The sequence below is a fragment of the Odocoileus virginianus genome, chromosome 12 (genome assembly GCF_023699985.2).
Source record: "Odocoileus virginianus isolate 20LAN1187 ecotype Illinois chromosome 12, Ovbor_1.2, whole genome shotgun sequence".
Taxonomy (NCBI): Eukaryota; Metazoa; Chordata; class Mammalia; order Artiodactyla; family Cervidae; genus Odocoileus; species Odocoileus virginianus.
This window is the reverse complement of record NC_069685.1, coordinates 48,696,289-48,723,384: the sequence shown is the minus strand read 5'-3', so window position 1 is coordinate 48,723,384 and position 27,096 is coordinate 48,696,289. Positions and strand designations below refer to the sequence as shown.

The window sequence follows — 27,096 nt, the reverse complement described above, 5'->3', positions numbered from 1 at the left end:
GGTCACATAACTCTTAAGAGGCCACTCTAAAACACAGAAAGTGTAAAAGTTATTTTACTTTAATACAAAATTATACATAGAAAATCATATGAGCAAAATCAAATATTCACTAAATATCAGTGAAGTTATCATTGCAATGTCCATACCAGGTTTTCCTGCATCCTCTCCCCATCCCCACTTGGGCTGGTATATTTCACTGCTGTGTGGTAAAGACGTGGGCCCAGGGAAGCAGAGCTGGCATCGACATCTACATGTTTGGGGCCCCCTGGATGGTTGAAGTGGGGCTGCAGGTGGCCCCACTATTTTTTTCTTCTGCTTTCTCGATTTCTTTTGCCACTTCTCCTGCCCTGGCCCAGCGTTAGGGGTGTTCAGTTCTTCAGCCGGGGAGAAAGCCTCACCCCTTCCTCCTCGGACGGCTTTGAGGGGAAGCGAAGAAGCAAGTGCAGTGGGTACGCATGGCACTGAGAGATGATTGTGGAAGTTGTCTTTGTGGGTTGTCTTCTGTGTCTGAGAACGCAGTCGTGGCCTCAGGTCTACGTCTGCTTCCCTGATCGGAAAGAGAACCTGGGTGGAGAGAGAGAGGAGGCGGTCAGAGGAAACAGAGAGAGCTCTGAAGCGGAGGGTGCACAAACCCCTGCAAATTCTGTAAGCAGCTCCTGCAGGCCATTCAATCAAAAGTTTATTTCTTAAGAGCTCATTATGCAACAGGCACTGTTCCAGGGCTTTCCATCTACTAGTTCATTTCACACTCGTAACAACATGAGGAGGTTGAGTATAGTCAATATCCCCATTTTACAGATGAGCAAACTGAGGTTCTGGGAGGTTAAGTAACAGGCCCAAGGTCACACAATTATGTCTTGGAACTGGGAGTTGGGTCCAGAAGCCCACTTAACCACTGTGCTAGACTGACAAATGGAGTCTGGAATGTTTTTGTTTTCATTTTATGTGGTTTTTATTGTAGAGGAAACAATAACTTCTCAGTGTTCCCTGAGAAGGAATAATGAATGACTAACATGTAAATTCTTGGAAATAACAGATAAAACATATAAAGATATCCCCTGAGGCATGAGCACCAAACTTTCAGTCCTCCTGATGCACTTGACACATGAGGGTGACCACAAAGTAGTGTCAGGTTGTCGGAAAGATGCAAAGATGGCCAGTGAGCTGAAAAGTCAGTGATGGGGATACAGGCTCTTGCTTCTAGTCAGAGACAACTCCCTGTCCCAGCCGCGCTAGCAGCTCTGCCGGCAACGGCAGACTCATGTGTGGATACAGGCGTTAGGGCACATCCGCCCTCCCCCTGAACCTATGTATACCACCTCCCAACCCCCACTTCCCTGCCTCAGGAAATGACATCACCCCCCACCCAGTCATTCAAGCCAGGAACTGGGAGCTGTTCTCAATTCCTCTCCTGTCAGCCCATCTGTTGTATTTTAGTCACCATGCCCCAGATATGTTCCTAATCCCACCACTTATCTCCTGCACTGCCACCCCCAGGCCGAGCCACCTGATGAACACCGCAGCCTTCCCGTCCGCCCCCTCCCCCGCCGCCCTCACAACCCACTCACAGAGCAGCCAGCATGACTGCATCACTGTGCAGAGCTAAGTCATTCCTCAGCTTAAACCCCTCCAGGGCTCCCCATTGTCCTCGGGACAAAGATAAAAACCCTTCTTGGCGTGACCTAATTCTTCGGGAAGTCATTCATTCATTCACCCCATGCTTGTCCGATCATGAAATCGCGGCCTCACTATCTTCAAATCTGTGTCTTCAATGTGTGCTCAGTCACTCGGTCGAGTCTGACTCTTGGCGGCCCCGTGGACTGTAGCCCGCCAGGCTGCTCTGTCCACGGGATTCTCCAGGCAAGAATAGGGAGCAGGTTGCCATGCCCTCCTTCAGGGGATCTTCCCAACTCAGGGATCGAACCCAAGTCTTGCATCTCCTGAATTGGCAGGAGGGATTCTTTACTACTAGTGCCACCTGGGAAGCCCATGTCCTTAGGCTGGCTTACATACATTTCATTTTTGCCATATCAGGCTCAAACTCCAATTATGTGACCCAAAGAACTCCCCAAGAAGAGGCAGAAAGAAACCAGGAGCTTATGTGTTTGGAAGCCTTGTTTCCAGTGTGATCCTCAGCCAGTGAATATCCCACATAAACACTTTCAGATCTGATACCCTCTGTAGGGTGGAGATGCTGTCTCATACATTATCTTACCACAGGAGACCCTTTCTAGGGAGAAGAAACACTTTGACTCTGTCCTATCAACCCTTCTCCACAAAGTGGTCAGAGTAAACTTTTTGTTTTTTCAAAAAGATTTTATTTTTCATTCTCGGCTGCATCGTGTGGCATGTGGGATCTTAGTTTCTGGACCAGGGATTGAATCCATGCCTACTGCATTGGGACCACGGAGTTTTAACCCCTGGATCACCAGGGAGGTCCTTAAGCTTTTTATAGGTGAATACAGACATGTTACTCCCCAGCTTAAAACCTTCCAAGGTCTTTCCAAAGCACTTAGAATGAAACCCAAAGTCATCACTGGGATCCATGTGGCCCAGAACGACCCGATCACTCCCCACTCCAACCTCACCTCCCTTCTCTGCTGCTCAAGCTGTCTCCAGCCTCTGACCTTTATCCCCGCTGTTCTTTCTGCCAGAAAGGCAGGGAAAACTCAGATCATTATGGTCTTTCAGGGCTCAGCTTGAATGCTGCCTTTTCACAGGCGCCTTCCAGGACTCAACAAATCTAAAGCAGCTCTTTATCGGGACTTCCCTGGCGGCCCAGCGGTTAAGACAGTGCTTCCATGGCAGGGAGGACGGGTTCAATCCCTGATGGGGGAACTAAAGTCCCCCATGCCTCGAGGTGAGGCCAAAAAAATGAAAAAGTAGCTCCCTCTCAACCTCTCTTAGCACTCTATTTAATGGTCTTCAGTGCATATAGAGCCATCTGAAATTGTCTTGACCAGTTCACTCTCTACCTCTCCCACTAGAATGTAAGCACCATGAGGGCAGGGACTCTGTCTTGTTCACTCTACCCCAGCACCTAGCACAGTGCCTGCTGCATGGTAGACCCTCAATAAATATTTGTTGGAGGAATAAATAAATGTGGTTTCAAGTGGTCTTGTCTGACCAAGCTGTTTTCATGCAGTCATTCAAGAAACCTGGACCTCCCTGTGGTACAGTCAATAGGAATCTGCCTGCCAACGCAGGGAACACAGGTTTGATCCTGGTCCGGGAAGAGTCCACATGCCTTCGAACAACTAAGCCTGTGGGCCACAAGTACTGAGCCCACATGCTGCAACTACTGAAGCCCATGTGCCCAGAGCCTGTGCTCCACAGCAAGGGAAGTCATCACAATGAGAAGCCCATGCACCACAATGAGAGAGTAGCCCGCAACTAGTAGCCCGCAACTGGCCACTACTAGAGAAAGCCCGAAGGCTGCAATGAAGACCCAGTGCAAGCAAAAAATAAGGAAAGAAAAAAAAGGAGAAAAGAAAGCCTGGCAGAGACATCCTTGGTGGTTCAGTGGTTAAGACTCCACACTTCCACTGCAGGGGGCCTGGATTTGATCCCAGGTGAGGAAACTAAGATCCCACAAGCCTGGGAATACTTAACTAAGAAGATGCATGCTCTGTGTGCTATTTGCCCCCGCAGAATCATGTCCTCCCTTCTCTGGCCTGCTCTCAACTCCAGGAGGCTGACATCTGTGGATGACTTCAACAAGCTCCCTTGTCCTCTAGCTTCTGGCTGGGCTCAGCCAATGGGAAGCACCAGCAGGAGCTGGGAGGGTGGGAGGAGAGAAATGTAGGGGTATTCACTCCCGGCTGTCCCTGCCGGCCTTGTCTCACTAGTCACTGTGTGTTCCTCTTCTGAAGGCCACACTTCAGTCTGACTCCCCCAGGGCCCCTCACAGCTCCCTCTCCTCGCTCCTCTGTTGCCCGCCCCAGGGTGCTTCTCCATCCCTTATCTCTGTTCCCATATCTGTAAAATGTCCCTTCTTGAAACCTTTTCAGTCACTCCTTTTGAGTGAACCTTGGTTTCTTGATAAACAAGAACCCTGGCTGATAGGCCCCGTGGCCCTGCAATTTTCCTCCTGGATGTCTATCCCTGGGAAATTCACACACAAATCCATGAGAGGACATGAATAAGCATGCAGATATTCACTGCAGCACTGTCCACAGTGGGGGAAGGCAACCTGGGATCCCATCACTGGGGTTAGAAACAAGAGGTAGACTGTCTACGCTGCTAGGTGGATAGATCTTAAAAAACTGCTTAGGAACTTCCCTGGTGGTCCAGTGGCTAAGATTTTGAGCTCCCAATGCAGGGGGCCTGGTTTGATTATTGGTCAGGGAACTAGATTCTGCAAGGTCATAATTAAGACCCGGTATATTCAAATAAGGTCTTCCCTTGTAGCTCAGATGGTAAAGAATCCACCTGCAACACAGGAGACCCTGTTTCGATCGCTGAGTTGGGAAGATCCCCTGGAGGAGGGCATGACAACCCACTCCAGTATTCTTGCCTGGAGAATCCCATGGACAGAGGAGCCTGGCAGGGCTACAGTCCATAGTGTTGAAAAGTGTTGGACAGTACTGAAGCGACTGAGCACGAATGCATGCATAGTCAAATAAAGAAAAAAATTAAAACAAAACAAAAAATTGCTTAATGTCCATCAAGGGATGAATAGATAAATCAAAAGTGGTCTACACATACCATGGAATATCACCAGGCCTTAAAAATAAAAGAAATTCTGATATGTGGTACAACATGGATGAACCTGAGAACAATATGCTAATCATATAAGCCTGTCACAGAAGGACAAATACTGTATGTCTCCTCTTATATGAGGTCTCCAGAGTAGTCAGATTCATAAAGACAGAGAGGGGAGTGGTGGTTGCCAGGGGCTGGGTGAGGGGAACTGAGCAGTTAGTGTTTAATGGGGACAGAGTTTTAGGACGGGATGATGAAAAAGTTCTGGAAATAGATTGTGGTGATGGCTGCACAATATCATAAATTTCCTTTTTTCTTTTTTTTGGCCACATGACCCAGCATGTGGGATCTTAGTTCCTGGACCAGGGATCAAACCCACGCCCCGTGCAGTGAAAGTTCAGAGTCTTAACCACTGGTCAGCCAAGGGAAGTCCCTGTAAACATATTGATATATAATGCCCCTGAAAAATGGGGACTTCTCTGTTGGTCCAGTTGCTAGGACTCCACACTCCCAATTCAGGGGCCTGGGTTCAATCCCTGGTTGGGGAATTAGATCCCACATGCCAAAAAAAAAAAAAAAATCCCACATGCCGAAACTAGGAGTTTGAATTCTGAGACTAAAGACTCCAAGTGCTGTGGCTGGGGATCAGGAGTACCTCAACTAAGGATCCGATGTCCCGCAACTAAGACCTGGTGCAGCCAAATAAAAAGGTATTTTTTTAAAAAAATGACTAAAATGGTCTCACAGACGTAGAAAACAATCTCTTATGGTTACTAAAAGGGAAGTACGGGGGAGGAATAAATTAGGAGTTTAGTATTAACAGATACACACTATATATAAAATAGATAAACAACAAAGACCTACTGTACCACACATGAAATAATATTCAATAACTTGTTATAACCTATAACAGAAAAGATATTTAAAAAGATATATATTATATATACATATAACTGAATCAGTTTGCTATACACCTGAAACTAACACAACACTGTAAATCAACTAACTTCAATTTTTAAAAAATGATTAAAATGGTAAATTTTATGTGAGGTATAATTTTTTAAAAACACTTAAGAAAAGGATCATTCACACTCAGTTCTCAAAACCCAAAGCACTTGACCATATATTGCTTAAAGCTGTGCTGCGCAATACAGCGGCCACTACAAGTCTTGATGGAAATATGCTGTCAGTGTGAAATATACATAAGATTTTAAGGGCTTACTATTTTTAAAAAAAGATTGTAAAATATCTCATTAACAATATTTTATAGTTATTATCATTGAAAATGACAGTATTTTGGAAGCATTAATTAGTAAAACATATTACTAAAATTTTTGTTAAAAAGTGCCTGAAGAATTCCCTGGCGGTCCAGAGGTTAGGACTCTGCGCTTCCACTGCAGTGGGCAGGGGTTCGATCCCTAGTTGGGAACTAAGATCCCGCAGACATGGCGCAGAAAGAAAAAAAAAAGCCTAAAAAAGAAGAGTGCCTGGCAAAAAGAAGGGGAAAAAAAGCAGGAGGAAACAGAATGAAAATGAAGTGTTAAACAAAATATCAGTTACCATTGAAAACACATCCACATAAGACAATAAGTTTTTCAGAACACATTAAATACATATGAGATGGGCTGAGGGGGAGGGAAGCTGGGAAGCAGATTGCGAATGGGGGATGGAGATAAAGAGGGAATAAATAAAAGCAAGAAGAAAGAAAGCTTGTGCTGACAACAAGCTCATCGTGCCATGAGCTGAGAATCACTAATGGAACGCTCTGTTCCTGAGGATCCAAAAAAAGAAAAAGAAAACAAAAAATCTCTCTTCTCTCTTGAAACAAAGGCATCTGAATTAAACCTGTCCTGGAAGGTAACCCAGAATCTCTGACCCCTCAAAATTACTTCCCTGTAAAACCGGAGTTGACACAGTCCTTACAAAGTTGGTCACGGCAGTACCCCCAGGGTGAATATCTCGCCTGGCGCACAATATAACACAGACTCACTGAGAGTCTGTTGACTAATGACCAAATACATGAATGGAAGCTGAGGTCCTCTCAGCCATCCCTGGGAGGCAAGACTAATGAAGCAAGAGCTGGATGGAGGCTGAGGACCCGTTGCAACCCACAATGTGGGTTAACTCAGATCACACAGTTTTTATTTTTAAGCTTAAATGATTTGCCAGCATTTGGAAAACAGATTCCATGAACAAATCTGATGTCTTGGCATCTCTCAAGAATCAGAAGGTCTGTTAACAAGTTGTTCATTGGCCAGACAGAACTGAGGAGCAAATGGCCCCTACCCTACCCAACACCCCCCCTCACACACCCACAATAAGTGCTTGGCCCCCGTAGGCTTTTGAGTTAGACACCCTTGACCAAGGCTGTTTCTCACTTTCGATCCAAAAGACCAGGAGCTGGTAAACTGTCACCAGGCCAGACATTTTCAAAGCAACCAAGACCAACAGGTTGCTTGCTTCAGCCTGGAGTGGAGGAAAGGTGTGCCTCAGTTCAGCTCAGTTCAGTCGCTCAGTCGTGTCCACTTCTTTGCGACCCCATGGACTGAGCATGCAAGGCTTCCCTGTCCATCACCAACTCCAGGAGCCTGCTCAAACTCATGTCCATCTAGTCAGTGATGCCATCCAACCATCTCATCCTCTGTCATCCCCTTCTCCTACCTTCCATCTTTCCCAGCATCAGGGTCTTTTCCAATAAGTCAGTTCGCATCACGTGGCCAAAATATTGGAGCTTCAGCTTCAGCACTAGTCCTTCCAATGAATATTCAGGACTCATTTCCTTTAGGATGGACTGGTATGATCTCCTTGCAGTCCAAGGGACTTCCAAGAGTCGTCTCCAACACCATAGTTCAAAAGCATCAATTCTTTGGCACTCAGCCTTCTTTATGATCCAACTCTCACATCCATACATGACTACTGGAAAAACCATAGCTTTGACTAGAATGACCTTTGTGGCAAAGTAATGTCTCTGCTTTTTAATACGCTGTATAGGTTAGTCATAGTTTTTCTTCCAAGGAGCAAGTGTCTTTTAATTTCATGGCAGCAGTCACCATCTGCAGTGATTTTGGAGCTTAAAAACATAAAGTCTGTTACTGTTTCCACTGTTTCCCCGTCTATTTGCCGTGAAGTGATGGGACCAGATGCCATGATCTTAGTTTTTTGATTGTTGAGTTTTAAGCCAGCTTTCTACTCTCCTCTTTCACTTTCATCAAAAGGTTCTTTAGTTCCTCTTTGCTTTCTGCCATAAGGGTGGTGTAATCTGCTTATCTGAGGTTATTGATATTTCTTCTGGCAATCTTGATTCCAGCTTGTGCTTCATTCAGTCTGGCATTTTGCATGACGTATTCTGCATATAAGTTTAATAAGCAGGGTAACAACATACAGCCTTGATGTACTCCTTTCCCAATTTGGAACCAGTTCGTTGTTTCATGTTCAGTTCTAACTGATGCTTCTTGACCTGCATATAGGTTTCTTAGGAGGTAGGTAAGGTAGGTATTCCCATCTTTTAAAGAGTTTTTGACATTTTGTTGTGATCCACACAGTCAAATGCTTTAGCATAGTCCACGAAGCAGAAGTAGATATTTTTCTGGAATTCTCTTGCTTTTTCTACGACCCAACAGATGTCGGCAATTTGATCTTTGGTTCCTCTGTCTTTTCTAAATCAAGCTTGAACATCTGGAAGTTCTTGGTTCATGTACTATTGAAGCCTAGCTTGGAGAATTTTGAGTATTACTTTGCTAGTGTGTGAGATGAGTACAATTGTGCAGTAGTTTGAACAATTTTTGGCATTGCCTTTCTTTGGGATTGGAATGACCTTGTCCAGTCCTGTGGCCACTGCTGAGTTTTCCAAATTTGCTGGCATACTGAGTGCAGCACTTTCACAGCATTATCTTTTAGGATTTTAAATAGTTCAGCTGGAATTCTATCACCTCCAGTAGCTTTGTTCATAGTGATGCTTCCTAAGGCCCACTTGACTGCATTTCACATAGGATGCCTGGCTCTGGGTGAGTGATCACATCATCATGGTTATCTGGGTCATGAAGATCTTTTTTGTATAGTTCTTCTATGTATTCTTACCACCTCTTCTTAATATTTTCTGCTTCTGTTAGTTCCATACAATTTCCATCCTTTATTGTGCCCATCTTTGCAAGAAATGCTCCCTTGGTATCTCTAATTTTCTTGAAAAGATCTCTACTTTTTCCAATTCTGTTGTTTTCCTTTGTTTAAGAAACGGAAGAAACTAAGGTGTGCCTAGTTGTATTCATACCTGGAGTCAGAAAAGGCATATCTGGGGACTTCCCTGGTGGTTCAGTGGCTAAGACTCTGTGCTCCCAATGCCGGGGGTCTGGGTTTAATCCCTGGTTGGGGAACTAGATCCCACCTCCCACAAGTAAGAGTTTGCATCACACAACTAAGGGATCCCACATGTCACATCGAAGATCGAGGATCCTATGTGCTGCAACTGAGACCCGGCACAGCCAAATATATAAATAAATACTTTTTAAAAAAAGAAGAAAAGGTATATCTCAGGCTGTTGTCCAAAGGTTCCCCACATTCAATTGTCTGGGCATTCATTAAAAATCCAGATTTCTGGGCCTCATCCTAGAACCAGCGACTTGATTTCTGAGAATCTGAACTTTAACTAATCATCTCACACTCTATGGTTTGAGGTGCAGCAACCAAAGAAACTAGGAATGAACAAAGGTGCATGAAAACAAGGGGAGTGTTCGAAGGAAACTCTCTTATGTGTCCTAATGTTGGGAGACAAGGGACCCTCCAGAGTTGGAGGTAAAAGAGGTGATGATTTATCCCCCATAAACTCCAATAATTATTGTTATTATTTTTCTTATTGTTTATTATTAGTAGTATTATTATCTGGCATTGTTATTGTATCACAGGGAGGCAGTAGAGTGTAGAACCTGGACTTCCTTGGGTTCAAATACTGACTTCACTACTTACAATGTGTGTGACCTTGGGTACAGAGCTTTACCACCTGGAATTTATTTCCCCATCTGTAAGTCAAGGATAATAACAGTATCTACCTCATAGGGTCACTGTGATGAGTCAATGAATTAATAATGTCAGGTGTTTACACTACTGCCTAGAAGATACCATAATACACCGGCATAGAGTTTTCATATCAGCTGCAGGACCACCACCAGGAGAGCAGGGCCTCCCCCTCTCACCCCAACTCCTTTCTTTAGTAATTATTTAGTGGCAATGTGGGGCAGCAAGTCAACTTACAGTTTCCTTATGATTGTCTTCTCCTCCTTGTTGCTGTTGGCATTGCTGCCCATGGGAACAAGAGTCTCTTTCTCTCTTCTTCCTCCTAGGTTTTCTCTTGGTGGAATCAGGCCACTGGGAAAAATGAGATAAATAAGTGGGTTGTTTTATTGCAGATCTCTTATCTGTGCAGTTTTGAAAGTGAAGGTTCTTTTTTTTTTTTTTACAGTTTATTTATTTACATATTCATTGTTATTAAAAAATATGGAATGCTTCATGAAATTGCATGTCATCCTTATGCAGGGGCCCTGTTAATCTCTGTTTTGTTCCAATTGCAGTATATGTGCTGCTGAAGTGGGCACTGAAAGTGAAGTTTCTTCATATTTTTTTCCCATAATTATTATTATATTAATAATATCACTGAAAGCTCTAGAGTTAGACATTCTGACCTAGATCTCTAGAATCTTCCTTCCTCTTTTCCAATGTTGATACCTCTTCTTTCTTTCTCTTATCTAATTACCATGACTGGTACTTCAGGCTTCTCTATTTTCTAGAAACATGATCATGTATAAATTCTCTAACTCAGGGCTCCCCAACCTTCAGACCACCAACTGGTACCTCCTGTCAGATCAGCAGTGGAATTAGATTAGAAATAAAGTGCACAAAAGTGTAAAGCTCTTGAATCATCCTGAAACCATCCCCCGCTCCACCCTGGTCTGTGGAAAAATTGTCTTCCGTGAAACTGGTCCCTGATGCCAAAAAGGCTGGGGATGGCTGCTTTAACTTAAGCCTTGATTTCCTAATTGGTAATAAAAGGATCATAAAAGTACCTGCCTTCTAGGATTGAGGGATTAAGTGAGATAATACATGGAATTCATTCATTTAACAAATATTATTAAGCTACATAGTCTACCAAGGTATATAGACATAGCAATGAACAAAACAGATAAAATATCTTCTCTCATGCAGTTTACATTCCATTGAGAAGAAAACAGTCAATGAACAAATAAATAAGTAAAAATGTAAAAATATACAGTAAGTCAGGTGGTATGAAGAGCTAGATTGATGTTAATCAATAAGATACCGACGTCAAATGACCCAAAAAGGGCCAGAGTATTTCCCTGGACTTGATGTACAGAACTTGGAAGAAGGCTGTTCTCTCTCACTTGCTCAACTGGGACTGCCAGCAGTCATGCTCCCTAAGATTCAGAAAAGGATTGTCTTTAATACAAGATAAGGAGGCCAACAAAGAAAAAGAATCAAAGAAAGAATCAGTTCTGCGGTCCCTGATTCCAACCCTGAAATCTTAGATGCAGTTTTTTCCTTTATTTCTGAGAGCAATTGTAGGATCCTTCCCAGCTATATGAATTGACAAAATCTCCTTTTGTACTTTGGCTGGTTTGAATAGGATCTCTGTCACTTGCAACCAAAAGAAGCCTGACTGTGATGAAGTTTTTCAATGTCTGACCCAGTAAGCTCATTAGATCCACTTAGGTATTTTGTTGTCTGTACCAACTGGTAAATTTATGCCTATGGTACAGGCATAAATTTCCCCCTTACCATAGACTGAATTATGTCCTCCCAGAATTCATATGTTGGGACTTCCCTGGTAGTCCAGTGGCTAAGACTCTGAGCTCCCAGTACAGGGGGCCTGGGTTCAATTCCTGGTCAGGGAACTAGATCTCATATGCTGCAACTGAGAGCTTGCATGCCACAACTAAAGTAATCCACATGCTGAAACTAAGACCTAACACAGTCAAAAAAACAAGAAAAAATTAAAAAATAAATTTTTTTTTAAGAATTTGTGTGTTGAAGCCCTAACCCCTAGTTAGGGGTTTACCCCTAGTATTACAGTATTTGGAGATAGGGCCTTTGGAAGTCAATTAGGTTTACATGAGGTTATGAGGGTGGGCCCTCATGACGGATTAGTGCCCTTTCAAAAGGAGGTTCAGCTTTCTCTCTTTCTCATTCTCCCCACCAGCTGAGGACACAGCAATGTGGCAGCTGTCTACAGGCCAGAAAGAGCCAAAACCAACCACACTGTCAGCTTGATCCAAAAATTACCTTTCTCCACTACCTACAGCTACAAAACACCCTAAAACTTAGTGTACAACAACGATGGGGGACTCCCTTGGCAGTCCAGTGGGTTCAATCCCTGACTGGGGAACTAGGATCCCACACATGACACAGGGTGTAGCCAAAAGTAAAAAAGGAAAGAAAGAAAGAAAACAAAAAAACAAAAAACACACAATGATTTATGACTTCTCATGATGGCTCTATTTTTTTTTTTTTCCTGGCTGCTCTGCACAGCTTGTAGGATATCAGTTCTCCAACCAGGGAATAAACCCAGGCCTTTGGCAGTGAGACTGTGAAATTCAAACCACTGAAACCGCCAAGGAATTCCCAGATGGCTCTATCTCTTATGGTTGATTTGGTGGTTCTCCTGACGGTCCAATTTGGGGTTCTCAAGTGGCCGTGTTCAGTTGGTGGATCAGCTGAAGCTGTCATAGGGGACCCCTCGATTCTTCTTCATGTGACCTCTCCACGTGAGCTTCCTCATAGCATAGCAGTCTCAAGGCAGCAGTCTGAGAGCACAAACATGGAAGCTGCTAGGCCTTTGAGAGTCTTAACCTTGGAAGCCAACCAGCATCACCTCCATCACATTAAACTGGTCCAAGCAAGTCATAGGGCCATCTAGGTTCAAGGAAAGGGAAAATAGACTCTACTTGTACTCCGATGAGAGAAGTGGCAAAGTCTCACTACAAAAGGAGTGCCGGATGGGAAAAACTGTTGTGTCCATCTTTGGAAACAGTCTACCATAGCTGCCTTCAGTTAAAAACTATCCTTAGTATGAGCTTGGGCTTCCAAATTGATGCAGTTGCTAAGAGAACACCTCAGTTGACATGCTGGTTTCTCTAGAATATATAACACTAGAGACTAAACAGAATCCTGCTATCTGTCTATCAGCCTGCACCAGATGGGAAGTGCCCATCTGTTGTTCTCTGGGAATTCAAAACTGGAACCAACATGTGTTGCTTTATTCACTTGCAAGCTGCTTACGGCATTGGCAGTCTAGCAGTTCCTCTTTTTAATTAACTGTGTCTGGAGCACTTATTAAATGAGATGAAGGCAGGTCTTTCCATTAACGTGGTTCCAACCTCAGTAGAAGGAAGACAATTAAATTCCTGCTGGCAGAATTCAGTCCTTTCGGATAGGGCTTTCTAAGGACATTTTTACTTTGTTGCTATCTTAATGATGTCACATTAATGAATTTAACGAATAAGACCATTGGGGGACTTCCCTGGTAGTCCATTAGCTAAGACTCTGTGTTCCCAATGCAAGGGGCCTGGGATGGATCCCTGGTCAGGGAACTAGATCCCACATACTGCAATTAAGAGTTTGCACGTTTCAATTAAAGATCCCTCATGCTGCAAACCCGGCACAGTTAAATTAAAAAAAAAGATTTTGTTTTGTTTTGTTTCAGAGTACATCTCATACTTCCAAACTTTTCGAGTCTCAAGGTGGTGTGATAAGGAAAAGCTCAGGCTCTGATGTCAATCTGTCTGACATCACATCTCAAGGTTGCCACCACCAGCCCAGGGACTCCGAGCAGCTACTTGACCTCTCTGACCCTTAGATCATCTTGGGGACATTACCCTAACTCACAGGCTTGCTGTGAACACTAATTGAAATTATGCTTGGGATACACTAAGCAGAGTTCCTGGTAAATCTGTACACAGGTCAAGAAGCCACAGTTAGAACTAGACATGGAACAATAGACTGGTTCCAAATCGGGAGAGGAGTACATCAAGGCTGTATATTGTCAGCCTGCTTATTTAACTTATATGCAGAGCACATCATGTGAAATGCCAGGCTGGATGAAGCACAAGCTGGAATCAAGATTGCCAGGAGGAATATCAATAACCTCAGATACGCAGATGACACCACTCTTATGGCAGAAAAGTGAAGAGGAACTAAATAGTCTCTTGATGAAAGTGAAAGAGGAGAGTAAAAAGCTGGCTTAAAACTCAACATTCAACAAACTAAGATCATGGCATCTGGTCCCATCACTTCATGGCAAACAGATGGGGCAACAATGGAAACTTTCTTTTATTTTCTTAGGCTCCAAAATCACTGCAGATGGTGACTGAAGCCATGAAATTAAAAGACGCTTGCTCCTTGGAAGAAAAGCTATAACCAACCTAGACAGCATATTAAAAAGCAGAGACATTACTTTGAGACAAAGGTCCACCTAGTCAAAGCTATGGTTTTTCCAGCAGTCATATATGGATGTGAGAATTGGACTATAAAGAAAGCTTAGCACCAAAGAATTGATGCTTTTGAACTGTGGTGCTGGAAAAGACTCTTGAAAGTTCCCTGGACTGTAAGGAGATCAAACCAGTCCATCTTAAAGGAAATCAGTCCTGAATATTCATTGGAAGGACTAGTGCTAAGCTGAAACTCCAATACTTTGGCCACCTGATGCAAAGAACTGACTCATTGGAAAAGACCCTGATGCTGGGAAAGATGGAAGGTAGGAGGAGAAGGGGACTACAGAGGATGAGGTGGTTGGATAGCACCACCGACTTGATGGACATGAGCAATCTCCGGGAGTTGGTGATGGACAGGGAAGTCTGGAGTGCTGCAGACCATGGGGTCGCAAAGAGCCAGACACGACTGAGTGACTGAACTGAACCAAACTGATAAATATTAGTTGGCACGGGCCTTCCCTGTGGTCCGGAAGTGTTGTTAAGACTCCACGCTTCCAGTGCAGGGGATATGGGTTTGCCCCCACGGAACTAAGATCCCATGTACTGTGCAGCACCACCAATACACCAAAAGGAAACAAACACTAGTTGACTGAGCCTGTGCTCTAGAGCCTGCAGACCGCAACTACCAAGCCTGTGTGCTGCAACTACTGAAGCCTGTGTGCCTAGACCCTGTGCTCTGCAACAAGAGAAGCCACCACCAAGAGAAGTCTTCACACTGAACAAAGAGCAGCCCCAGCTCGTCACGACTAAAGAAAGCCTGGGAAAAGCATCGAAGACTCAGCGCTGCCAAAAACACACACACATAAATAAATAAAAACAAACAAATATTAGTAGGCGATACATTTTTATGCTTTTGGTCTTTCCTTTGCCTGCCTCTAATGAAACTGCTTTGTTTAACTGCGGGCTTCTCAGAATTATTCAACCACAGAGCTCCTTTTTGCTGTGCCATGTGGCCTGTGGGATCTCAGTTCCCCAACCACAGACTGAACCTGGGCCATGGCGGTGAAAGCGCCGAATCCTGACCACAGGACCACCAGGGGACTTCCCAGAGCTTCCTTTTCAAGAAATACCTATGTAAAGTAAAACATTTCAGGAAACATGGTACAGAGGGATACAACAAAGTCCAAACCTGCTATATCAACAACTTCCTTATTTCCTGCCTTGCTTATCCTATTATTCCTCCTGTATACAATATTTACGATGATTTTTTTAATTTTTTTAATTTTTTTTTCTTTTTCTTTTTTTTTTTAAAATTTTTATTAGTTGGAGGCTAATTACTTTACATCATTACAGTAGTTTTTGTTATACATTGATATGAATTAGCCATGGATTTACATGTACTCCCCATCCCAGTCCCCCCTCCCACCTCCCTCTCCACCCGATTCCTCTGGGTCTTCCCAGTGCACCAGGCCCGAGCACTTGTCTCATGTACCCAACCTGAGCTGGTTATCCGTTTCACCCTAGATAATATACATGTTTCAATGCTGTTCTCCTGAAACATCCCACCCTCGCCTTCTCCCAGAGTCCACAAGTCTGTTCCATACATCTGAGTCTCTTTTTCTATTTTGCATATAGGGTTATCGTTACCATCTTTCTAAAGTCCATATATATGTGTTAGTATACTGTAATGGTCTTTATCTTTCTGGCTTACTTCGCTCTGTATAATGGGCTCCAGTTTCATCCATCTCATTAGAACTGATTCCGCAAGGCCGGCGGACCCCGCCCCGCCCCCTCGCGGGAAACGGGGGGGCGCCGGGGGCCTCCCACTTATTCTACACCTCTCATGTCTCTTCACCGTGCCAGACTAGAGTCAAGCTCAACAGGGTCTTCTTTCCCCGCTGATTCCGCCAAGCCCGTTCCCTTGGCTGTGGTTTCGCTGGATAGTAGGTAGGGACAGTGGGAATCTCGTTCATCCATTCATGCGCGTCACTAATTAGATGACGAGGCATTTGGCTACCTTAAGAGAGTCATAGTTACTCCCGCCGTTTACCCGCGCTTCATTGAATTTCTTCACTTTGACATTCAGAGCACTGGGCAGAAATCACATCGCGTCAACACCCGCCGCGGGCCTTCGCGATTTGATTTTTTTAACTTTTAATTTTTATATACTTTCAAACTTAGAGAAAAGGTATAGTATTAGTGCAAAAACTTTCCATATATTTTTTTACCCCGATCCTTCAAATGCTTGTCCATGTATCTATCTACCTACCTAGCCATCCATCCATCTTTCCATCCACGGAATCATCCACCCCTGCAATTATCTACCTTCTCTCTGAACTCTCGAGAGTGAATTGGAGAAATCTTACCCCCTCATTCCTAAATACTTAAGTGGCTTTCCAAAGAACAAGGACTTTGTCTTACATAACCAAGTTGTTCAGTTATCAGAATCACCACAATGATCTTTTCAAATAGTGAATCAGACCTAGTCATTCCCTTGATTAAGGCATCCCGGAGTCTTCCTGTTACATTTGCTATAGAACTAGAGCTCCTTGGTCGGGGTGGGATGAATTGGGAGGTTGGGATTGACACATATACATTATTGATACTATGTATACAATAGATAACTAATGAGAACCTACTGTATAGTTCAGGGAACTCTGTTCAGTGCTCTGTGGGGACCTAGATGGGAAGGAAATCCAAAAAGGAGGGGTTATATGTATACAAATAGCTGATTCACTTTGCTGTAGAGCAGAAATTGATATGACACTGTAAAGCAACTACGTGTGTTAATCACTCAGTTGTGTCTGATTCTGCAATTTCGTGGACTGTAGCCCCTGTGTTCATGGAATTCTCTAGGCAAGAATACTGGAGTGGATGGCCATTACAACTATACTCCAATAAAAACAACAACAACAACAAAATAAAAAACCTAAAGCTCCTTTCTGTGGCCAACACGACCAGCTCCTGGTTTCTTCTGAACCATTTTATCACATTCCAAATTCCACCGTGGTGGGTCCCCTAAACTGGCCAAATGGTTCCCACCCCAGCGCCTCTGCACTTCCTGTTATACTTTTGCCCAACCAAACTGTTCATTGGTTGGCTGCTTCTTGTTATTCACCTCAGAGGGGGTCTTCCCTGTCCACCCAATCTGACACAGGCCCCTCCCCAGCACCCCAGTCTCTGTCAAGTCACTTTTCTACATTCTCTTCAGCATCCACCACCCTCATCCGGCGTGTTCACTGCAGGCTTCCTGGCTGAGTGCCTATCTTCCCCGTAGACTAGCATGGACTCCGTAGTTTGTTCCCTGCTCTACCCTCAGTGCCGGGAATAGTTTCCCGCATAGAGTGCGTCTCCAGTAAGTTGACTGAACGAACATCAGAACAGATAGGTAACATGTCAAGGAGTCCCAGACAGGGCCTGGGTCTGCAGAGCAGGAGCCCCAGGGCAGCAAAGCGCACCTCTTATAGCACTGCAGCTCTTCCTGCACCACCAGCAGCTGCGACTTGAGCTTGTTGCGCTCCTGAAGCACGTCCCTCAGTTCCTGCAGAGTAAAGCGTGGTCGGTTGGGATCTGTCAGGTCAACCACCATTTTGTCTGGTCCCAGGTCCACCTGTAAGAAAGGACATCGCTTATACACTTTCCCACATGAGGATGGACTTTCCACCCCAGAAAGGGACGTTCTCTTGTTCTGTTACTCCCAGGGGCCAGATGAGGGGAGGCATTGCCTGCTGCAGGTGTTTGGTGGATGTAAAGAGTTCTGGGGATTCCCTGGCAGTCCAGTGGTTAGGACTCTGTGCTTTCATTAGGACTCTGGGCCCTGGTGTGATCTGTGGTTGGGGAACTAAGATCCTCTTTAAAAAATTTTAAAAGAAGAAGAAGTAAGACTATTCTCCAAGAAAGGAGCCAGGGCTCCTTGGAGAGGGGCCAAGTCTAGGGCTGGAGCAGGGGAAGTCCAAGTTGAGTCTGGAATATTCCGTTGTATAAGGGATGGAGACAGATCAAAAGGACATAGTTTGAAGAAGCTCCTACTGGCCAAACTGAACAATCTGAGTAACAACATGAATAATAACAAGAATGGATAATAAGTCATCAAATAAAAAGAGGATTCAGGAATCTATAATTTTTTAATTTAAATTAATTAACTAATTAATGGGGATCTAATAGCTAATTTTATATGTCAACCTGACTGGGCTAAGGAATACCCAGATAATTGGTTAGCCCATTATTTTGAGGTGTGTGTGAAGGTGCGTTTTGGAAGAGATTAGCATTTGATTTGGTGACCTAAGTACAGCAGAGGGATCTCCCCAGTGTGGGTGGGCATCATTAAAGGCCCAAACAGAACAAAAAGGTGGAGAGAGGGAGAATTCACTCCCTGCTGAGCTGGGACATCCTTCTTCTCCTGCCCTGAGCACTGCACATCAATGTTCCTAGTTCTTGGGATTTTGAACTGTCCCAAACCAGGACTTTTACCATCAGCCCCTGAGACAAGCCTTCCAACTTGGACTGAATTACAACACCAGCTTTTCTGGTTTTACAGCTTGCAAGCATCAGATTGTGGAACTTCTCGGCCTCCATAACCACCTGAGCTGATTCCTATGATGAATATTCTCATCTATATCTATAGCTACATCTATATCTCCTATTGTTCTATTTCTCTGACTAATACACTGGGGAGGAAGGGAATCTGTACTTTACAGCAGAATGCCAATTAATATTTATTTATTTATTTGACTGCACCAGATCTTAGGTGAGGCACAGGGGATCTTTGATCTTTCCTGTATCAGGCAGGATCTTATAGTCGTAGCATGTGAACTCTCCGCTGCAGCAAGCGAACTAAGAGTTGGAGCATGTGGGATCAGCATGGGGGATCAGCATGGGGGATCTACCTCCCTGGCCAGGGATCAAACCCCAGACACGTGCATTGGGAGCACAGAGTCAACCACTGGACCACCGAGGAGATCCCTGGAATGCCAATTAATGTGCAGAAGATGATAAGAGTTAGGAAATCCTTTTGCAACCAATTTAGTAATAATTGATTCAGGCAAGGCTAATGAATAGATCTAAAACCATTGGGTGAAAATTTGTCGGAGAACAGGATATTTTACACAGTTTCAAAGTATTTTCCCATAGGCTACTTGCACATTACAAAGGGCATAAAAGCACCCTTCCAGTGCAGAAATTTTGTGGACAACACTGTAACCAAGGGCTGAAGTTAACATCACCAAACATCACCAATAATGACAGACTGAATCAGGCACCTCCTGATACGAGACACTGTGAAGGATACAGCATTGCTTGAGTGAAAACTCTGCTAAACACGTATTACTTGAATCCAACCGTGAGGAGACACCAGAACAAGCTCAAGTTGAAGGACATTCTACAAAGCCTGATACATAATATATTCAAAACTGTCAATGTCATGAAAGAGAAGGGAAAGCTGAGGAACTGTTCCAGACTGAAGGTGACTAAAGAGAGGCGTCCTACTTCCCTGGGTGGTCCAGTGGTTAAGACTCCAAGCTCCCACTACAGGGGGCGAGGGTTCGATCCCTGGCTGGGGAATTTAAGATTCCACATGCTTCAAGGTGTGGCCCAAAAAAAAAATGAGAGAGAGGGATTTCCTAAAGATACTGTACAACTCTATACTAGATTCTACATCAGAAAAGTGCTATAAAGGTCATTATTATGAATTTTGAATAGGGATGGCATTTAGATCTTAGTATTCTACCATCTTTCCCCCCTGAATTTGATCATTTATTGTGGTTACGTAACAGTATGTCTAGGAGATACACACTGAAATATTTAGTATTTAGGGTGAAAGATCCTAATCTTTTTTTTTTTTTTGAAAGATCCTAATCTTTTACGAACTCTGCAGCTACCATAATGTCTGCTCAAATAGCTGGGCAGACTTTGAATGAGTAAATAATGTGTATATACATATGTGTATATGGGTGTCTATAAATACTTCAGTCTGTATATCTTTTTTTTTTGGCTGGACTTTGCGGCAAGCAGGCTCTTAGTTTCCCTATCAGGGACTGAACCCACACCCCCTGCAGTGGAAGCAGGGAAGTTTCAGTGTCTATTTCTGTTCTTCTAAAAATAATTCTATTTATTTTATTTTTGGCTGTGCTGGTCTTTGTTGCTCTGCATGGCCTTCCCTAGTTTTGCAAGTGGGAGCTGCTCCCTAGTTGCAGTGCTCGGGCTTCTCATTGTGGTGGCTTTTCTTGCTGTGGAGCACGGGCTCTAGGCTTCAGCAGTTGCGGTGCATGGGCTTAGCTGCCCCGCAGCATGTGAAATCTTCCCAGATCAGGGATCAAACCCACATGCCCTGCATTAGCAGGCAGACTCTTAACCACTGGATCACCAGGGAAGTCCCCAGTGTGTATTTCTTAAGACACACTACACACACACACAAACACACATATACGCACACCTGAATACAACAACTGAATCAGGGTGAAAGGTATACAAGAGTTCATTGCACTTGTCTTGCAACTCTTCCATAGGTTTGACATTTTTTCAAACTGAAGTTAAAGCAAATATTTGAAAACAACCTAAATGTCCATTAGCAGAAGTCTAGTTAAATAAACGGAGGCACAACCACACTCTGGAATACTCTACAGGTGAGAAAGAGAATAAGGCACACCGCAAAGAGAAAGGCAGTAGTGTCCACATTCCTCCTCTTGGACCTAAAGATATCAGTGGTGTTTGAGAAAACACTGTCGTAAAAGCTGTGGGGAAACCGGCTCCTTTGCTGACTGCAAAGGGAGCCAACCACTTTATCCCCTTTAGAGTGCAATTTGGCAACAGTTCCTGGTGGCACTGGGCTTCTCTGGTGGCTCAGACTGTAAAGAATCTGCCTGCCATGCGGGAGATCCAGGTTCCATCCCTGGGTCGGGAAGATCCCCTGGAGAAGGGGAATGGCAACCCACTCCAATATTCTTGCCTGGAGAATCCCATGGACAGAGGAGCCTGGTGGGATACAGTCCATAGGGTTGCAAAGAGTCGGATACAACTGAAGTGACTTAGCACGTATACACATTAAAACGTCAAATACCTTTCCTTTGACCCAGTGAGTCCACTTCCTCTACATACTCAGGCGCCAACTGGTACAGATCAGAGTAATCCACTGAGGCTCCGGCTCAGAGCAAATGATTGGAAAACAAAGGTCTTTTTATAGGAAGCTGGTTAAAGCTGAGATTCTTAACATTTCTGTGTTCTATAGACCTTTTTTGGCAGTCTGGTAAAGCCCATGTAGATTCCATCTCAGAATGATTTTAAATGTATAAAACAAAAGGCATAGGATTACAAGGAAACCAACTAAGATAATATATACTCATCAAAATCTAAAAATAAATATGTGATCCCGAGACCTGCTCCTTCATTAAACATGATGTAGCCACAGGTCCAATAAGATAGAGAACAAAAACAAAGTTTTGAGATATGTACTACATTGTAATGGGATATGAAAACACCTGTGATTTCCACTGATGATTGTCACAGGTACTACTGATAATATTACTGTGGTTTGTTTTCTATATTCATGATTTTTTTAAATTTATTTATTTTAAATCAAAGGCTAATTGCTTTACAGTATTGTGTTAATTTCTACCAAACACCAAAATGAATGCATTCATGATTGAATAAAGTGGTACATTTCATCTGGAGGCTGGTGAAAATAAAAATATAATTTCTTCCCATGCAAGTTCATGGATCTCCTGGATCAGATTCATAATTTTGGGGAACAGGGGGGAGTGGGGTCCCAAAAACTCCAAGCTGGGAACCCTCAGGTTGAACAGTTGATATTACTGTACAATGGAAGTTTCCAAAAGCCATTAAAAGATGAGGAAATAGAGATTTTGCTGGTGACCCAGTGGCTAAGACTGAGCTCCCAATGCAGGGGACCCAGGTTTGATCTCTGGTCAGGTAACTAGACCCCACAGGCCAGTAACATTAACTAAAAATCCTGCATGCAACTAAGACCTGATACAGCCAATAAATAAATAAATACATTTTTTTAAAAAGATGAGGAAGCTCTTTATATTCTGATTTAGTACCACTTTCATGCCATATTAAGTGAAAATAAGCAAGGGGCAGAACAGGGTATATATTATCATACTCTCTGTGTGAATAACAGAAAACTATATTCATACCTGCTTTTGTTTGCATGAAATATCTCTGGATACTTTAGAAACTGATTGCTTAAATTTTTTCCAAGGAGGGGATGTGAGAGCTTTTCCAAGGCAAATACTTTTGTAACTTTTGAATTTTGAACATAAATTTTAAAAAGACAAAGGAAAAAAAATCTCACACCTATTGGGATGGCTACTGTAATCAAACAAACAAAATATAAAATAACAAGTGTTGGCAGGACTTCCCTGATGGGCCAGTGGTTAAGACTCTGTGTTTTCACTGCAGGGAACATGGGTTTGATCCCCTTGTGGCTCGGTTGGTAAAGAATCTGCCTGCAGTGCTGGAGACCTGGGTTCAATCCCTGGGTTGGGAAGATCCCCTGGAGAAGGGAAAGGCTACCCACTCCAGTTTTCTGGCCTGGAGAATTCCATGGACTGTATAGTCCATGGGGTCACAAAGGGTCGTACACAACTGAGTGACTTAAACTTCACGTCACTTCACAAGGAATAACCCACATGGCATATGGTGTGGCCAGAAAAAAAAAAAAACAAAAAAGACAAACAAGTTTTGGTAAGAATGTGGGAAAACTGAAATTTTTGGGCACAGTAGATAGAATGTAAAATGGTGCAGTCCCTATGTAAAACCAAATGGCCAATCCTTTAGAAATTAACAACAGAATTATCACATGATACAGCAGTTCCCAGAAGTCTTGAAAGCAGGTGCTTGAAGATTGATTCATAAATCCATGTTCAGAGAAACAATATTTATACAGATCAAGAGGTGGAAGCAACCCACGTGTCCACTGATAGATGGATAAACAAACCGGTGGATCCCTACAATGGAATATTATACAGCTTTAAAAAGGAAGGAAATTCCGACACATGCCACAACATGGAGGAACCTTGGGACATGAAATGAAATAAGTCAGTGGCAAAAGAACAAAAATCATCTGATTTTACTTATATGAAGTGCCTAGAATAGGTAAATTCATATAGACAGAAAGGAAAACAGAGTTACTAGAGGCTCGGGGGAGAAGGGAAATTTGGAGTTAGTGGTTAGTGGGCACTGAATTTCAGTTTCGCAAGATGGGCATTTTGGAGAGGATGGTGGTGATGTTGCATAATAGTGTGAATTGACTGAATGCCACTGAACTCTGTACTGAAACATGATTAAGATGGTAAATTTCACCTCTACTTTACCACAGCTAAATATAGTAATTAAGAAAACAAGAAGAAAAAAAAAGACAAGGGCATATTTTTACAAACTGTCTAGTGGCATTAAATATTCATTCTCTCTGCCTTTTCCCCCACGCTTGTTCTCAAGACTATGGTCTGGGAGGAAAATGTGCTATCTCATCTGGGGCTAATGAAGCTTGTCTGCTACGCCCCAGGCAGGAAATGGCCTGGCCCCCGTGCAGACCACACTATTCATGATCCATCGTGGGTCTATCTTTGTGCCTGGAGTTGGAGATGACAGGAAACAAGTGCAAAATGTGAGCTGAGGGATCTTGGGCAAGTCATTTAACTGCTCTTGAATCTCAAAAATCAGGCTACTAATCATGATATTCAACCATCTCATATGACAGATCCTAAAGAAGAACCTTATCTACAAATAGAATTGTCATCATGACTAATGAGTAGGTACCAACAAAAGTGTAAACAGTAAAAGTGTACCAACAAAGCTACCAGAAATCTTCACTCTTCCCTGTGAATTTCAGCCACCCTGTTCCTGTTTTCCTTTCATGGCACACTTCTCGGTCTGTAATCCTGTGGGCTTGTTTTGAAGGTCTGTGTGTCTTGCTTCTCCCATTAGTTGTGAGGTTCCATGAAGTCAGGGACCTTGTCTAATTTAGCTCCATAACTCCAGGGCCCTCACAGTGTAGTCACTCATCAAATGTTACCACAAGTAAAGTCATAGGTCTGTACTTCAGTACTGTGTGGTTAAGACTAGCATCTCTGAAAAAAAAAGACTAGCATCTCTGAAGACTTCCCTGATGGTGTAGTAGACAAGAATCTGCCTGCCAATGCAGGAGACATGGGTTTGATCCCTGGTTTGGGAAGATTCCAGATGCCCTGGGGCAACTAAGTCTGTGCTCCCCAATGGGAGAAGCCACCACAATGAGAAGCTGCCACAATGAGAAGCCTATGCACTGCAACTAGAGAGTAATCCCTGCTCGCTGCAAATAGAGAAAGCCCTCAAGAAGCAATGAAGACCCAGTACAGCAGGAAAAAAAAACCAAAACAGACTAGCATCTCTGAACTAAAATCCTGCCTCCACCTCTCACTTGCTATAAGTCCTCGGCAGATTACTTAATTGTTCTATGTCTCCGCTTCTATAAAATGGGAATAATAATAGTATGAGGATTAAATGAGATAATTCACTTGGGGAAGGTTTTTTTTAAAACTGTAACTGGAGACCCACTAGACAGTTGTGATATTAATTTAGTGAGTTGTGCAATAATTTAAAAATTCATAAAAATAGAATCGGAAACTATGACTATATATCATGTTTAGTAAGGGTGAGTCAGGATAAATTGTTTCTTGAAACTTTCAGTTTCATCAGTTCTGGATATTGATGCAAAATGTAATTTTGTAAAATGGGGGTATAACATATATACAGAAATATGCACTAATCTTGAATTTATAGCTTGATGATTTTTACCATATGTGTATACCCATGTGTGGGTGTGTATATATATATAAAGATTAGTTTGCCTATTCTTGAATTCTACGTACAGGAGGCTCTATTTTGTACCTGGCTTCTACCTCTCAATGTAATATCTGTGAGGTTCATCCATATAGTTGTGTGTTTCAGTACTTTCTCATTGTTGTGTAGTATTCCATACCACAAGTTAAAAAATCCATTCCTCTGTTCCATCTGGATTGTTTCCCAGTTTGACACAATTATGAATAAAACTGCCCTGGATATTCTTGTACATATTTTTCTGTGGTCATAAGCAGTAATTTCTCTATAGTTAAAATGTATTTCTTACTCCAGGTCAAGGATTCTCAAATTGTGAAACCTGGACCGAGAGCACCTGTATCATCTTGGAACCTGTGAAAAGTTGTAGATTCTAGGTCCCATTGCAGACCTACTGAGTCGGAAACTCTGGGGCTAGGGCCAGCCAATCTGTGTTTTAATCATTCAAGGTGATTTTGATGCCTGATAAAGCTGTGAGGAAAACTGAGTGCTGAAAAATTGATGCTTTTGAACTGTGATGTTGGAGAAGACTCTTGAGAGTCCCTTGGATTGCAAGGAGATCCAACCAGTCCATCCTAAAGGAGATCAGTCCCAGGTATTAATTGGAAGGACCGACTCTGAAGCTGAAACTCCAATACTTTGGCCACCTCATGCGAAGAGTTGACTCACTGGAAAAGACCCTGATGCTGGGAGGGACTGGGGGAAGGAGGAGCAGGGGATGACAGAGGATGAGATGGCTGGCTGGCATCACCGACTCGATGGGCATGAGTTTGAGTAAACTCCAGGAGTTGGTAATGGACAGGGAGGCCTGGCGTGCTGTGATTCATGGGGTCGCAAAGAGTTGGTCATGACTGAGTGAGTAACACAGTAAAGCTTGAGAACCACTGCTCAAGGTCCCCATCAACCTGTCTTCTGCAAGTAAAGATGGACTTCCCTGGTGGTCCAGTGGTTAAGACTCTGCCCTTCCCTCTTCCAGCAGGAAGCCTCTGCTTTAGAACATACTCAGTGCATGGCCCAGCACCTAGTCAGTGCTCAGTTAATGTTACCTATCATAAAGCTTCTGGGCTTCCCAGGAGCAGTGGTAAAGAATCCACCTGCCAATGCAGGAGACACAAGAGATTTAGGTTCGATCCCTGGATCAGGAAGATTCCCTGGAGGAGGGCATGGCAACCCATTCCAGGATTCTTGCCTGGGAAAATCCCATGGACAGAGGAGCCTGGTGGGCTACAGTCCACGGGGTCGAAAAGAGTCGGACAAGACTGAGCAACTGAGCACACACAACACTTCTAAACTGAGGACTTGATACTCGCGGGGATTTGTTTTGAGGGGCTTGGATGTTCAAGAGAGGTAAGCGGCCCCCTCCCACTGGGCGCTCCCTGCACCCTGCCACCGGGGCAGGTCCCCGCTCTCCAGCACTCACCTCCGGGCGGGCAGCCGAGCCCTCTCTCCGCAGCCCCTCCACCTCCTTCCTGAGGTTGTCCCGCTCCATTCTTAGCTCCTCCACCGTCAGGTTGCCCTCATTCACCAGCGTCTCCAGCATCTCCAGGACGCGGACGATCTTGAACTGCAGTTGCGTCACCCGGGGGTCACTGCCCAGGGCCATCAGCTCACGGCCCATCACGTACGAGATGTCATATACGTCCTCAGCGGTCAGCTGCAAGGGGCTCTTGCCCAGAGCCCCCTCGGGGCCCGCCTCCTCCTCCTCCTCTTCCTCCTCTTCCTCTCTCAAAGGGGGCTCCTCCATGGCGGCCCAGACCCCTACAGCCTCCGGAGCTGCTTTCTCGCAGTCTGCGAACGTCCAACTTCCTCCCGGCAAAGAAAACTTTCCGCTGGGCCGAGGACCCTGCCGGGCCAGGGGGCGGGGGAATGTGGCCCAGAAGCGGCCAATCAGCGCCGCCGAGGGGTGGGCCCGGGAGGTGGGGGCGTCGGTGGAGGCCACGCAGGACGGATCGCAGGCCCGCAATCGCGGTGCGCCGTCCACGCCGAAGTCCGTGCAGGAGTGCGGGCCCCAGGATGCGGTTCGGGACACGAAAGGACAAGAGGAAGGGAGGTCAGGGGAGAAGAGGAACAGAGAGGTTAAGGGGTGACTGTGATCGCTCCCAGCCCCAGAGCCGCTGCAGACCGGGGG

At 44.1% G+C, this 27,096-nt stretch overlaps 1 protein-coding gene and 1 non-coding gene across 2 annotated transcripts; both read right to left on the bottom strand.

Moving 5' to 3' along the window:
• Positions 1 to 43: 43 nt before the first annotated feature.
• RILPL2 (Rab interacting lysosomal protein like 2) lies at positions 44 to 27,096 on the bottom strand. The gene is made up of 4 exons (XM_020901321.2): positions 26,389 to 27,096; positions 17,597 to 17,748; positions 9,949 to 10,062; positions 44 to 564 (listed from the first exon to the last, which is right to left on the bottom strand). The coding sequence occupies exons 1-4, from the start codon at positions 26,710 to 26,712 to the stop codon at positions 534 to 536; spliced, it is 621 nt and encodes a 206-aa protein (XP_020756980.2). The 5' UTR covers positions 26,713 to 27,096; the 3' UTR covers positions 44 to 533.
• LOC139037878 (U6 spliceosomal RNA) lies at positions 10,186 to 10,289 on the bottom strand. The gene has a single exon (XR_011490832.1). It is a non-coding gene; the product is annotated as a U6 spliceosomal RNA (small nuclear RNA).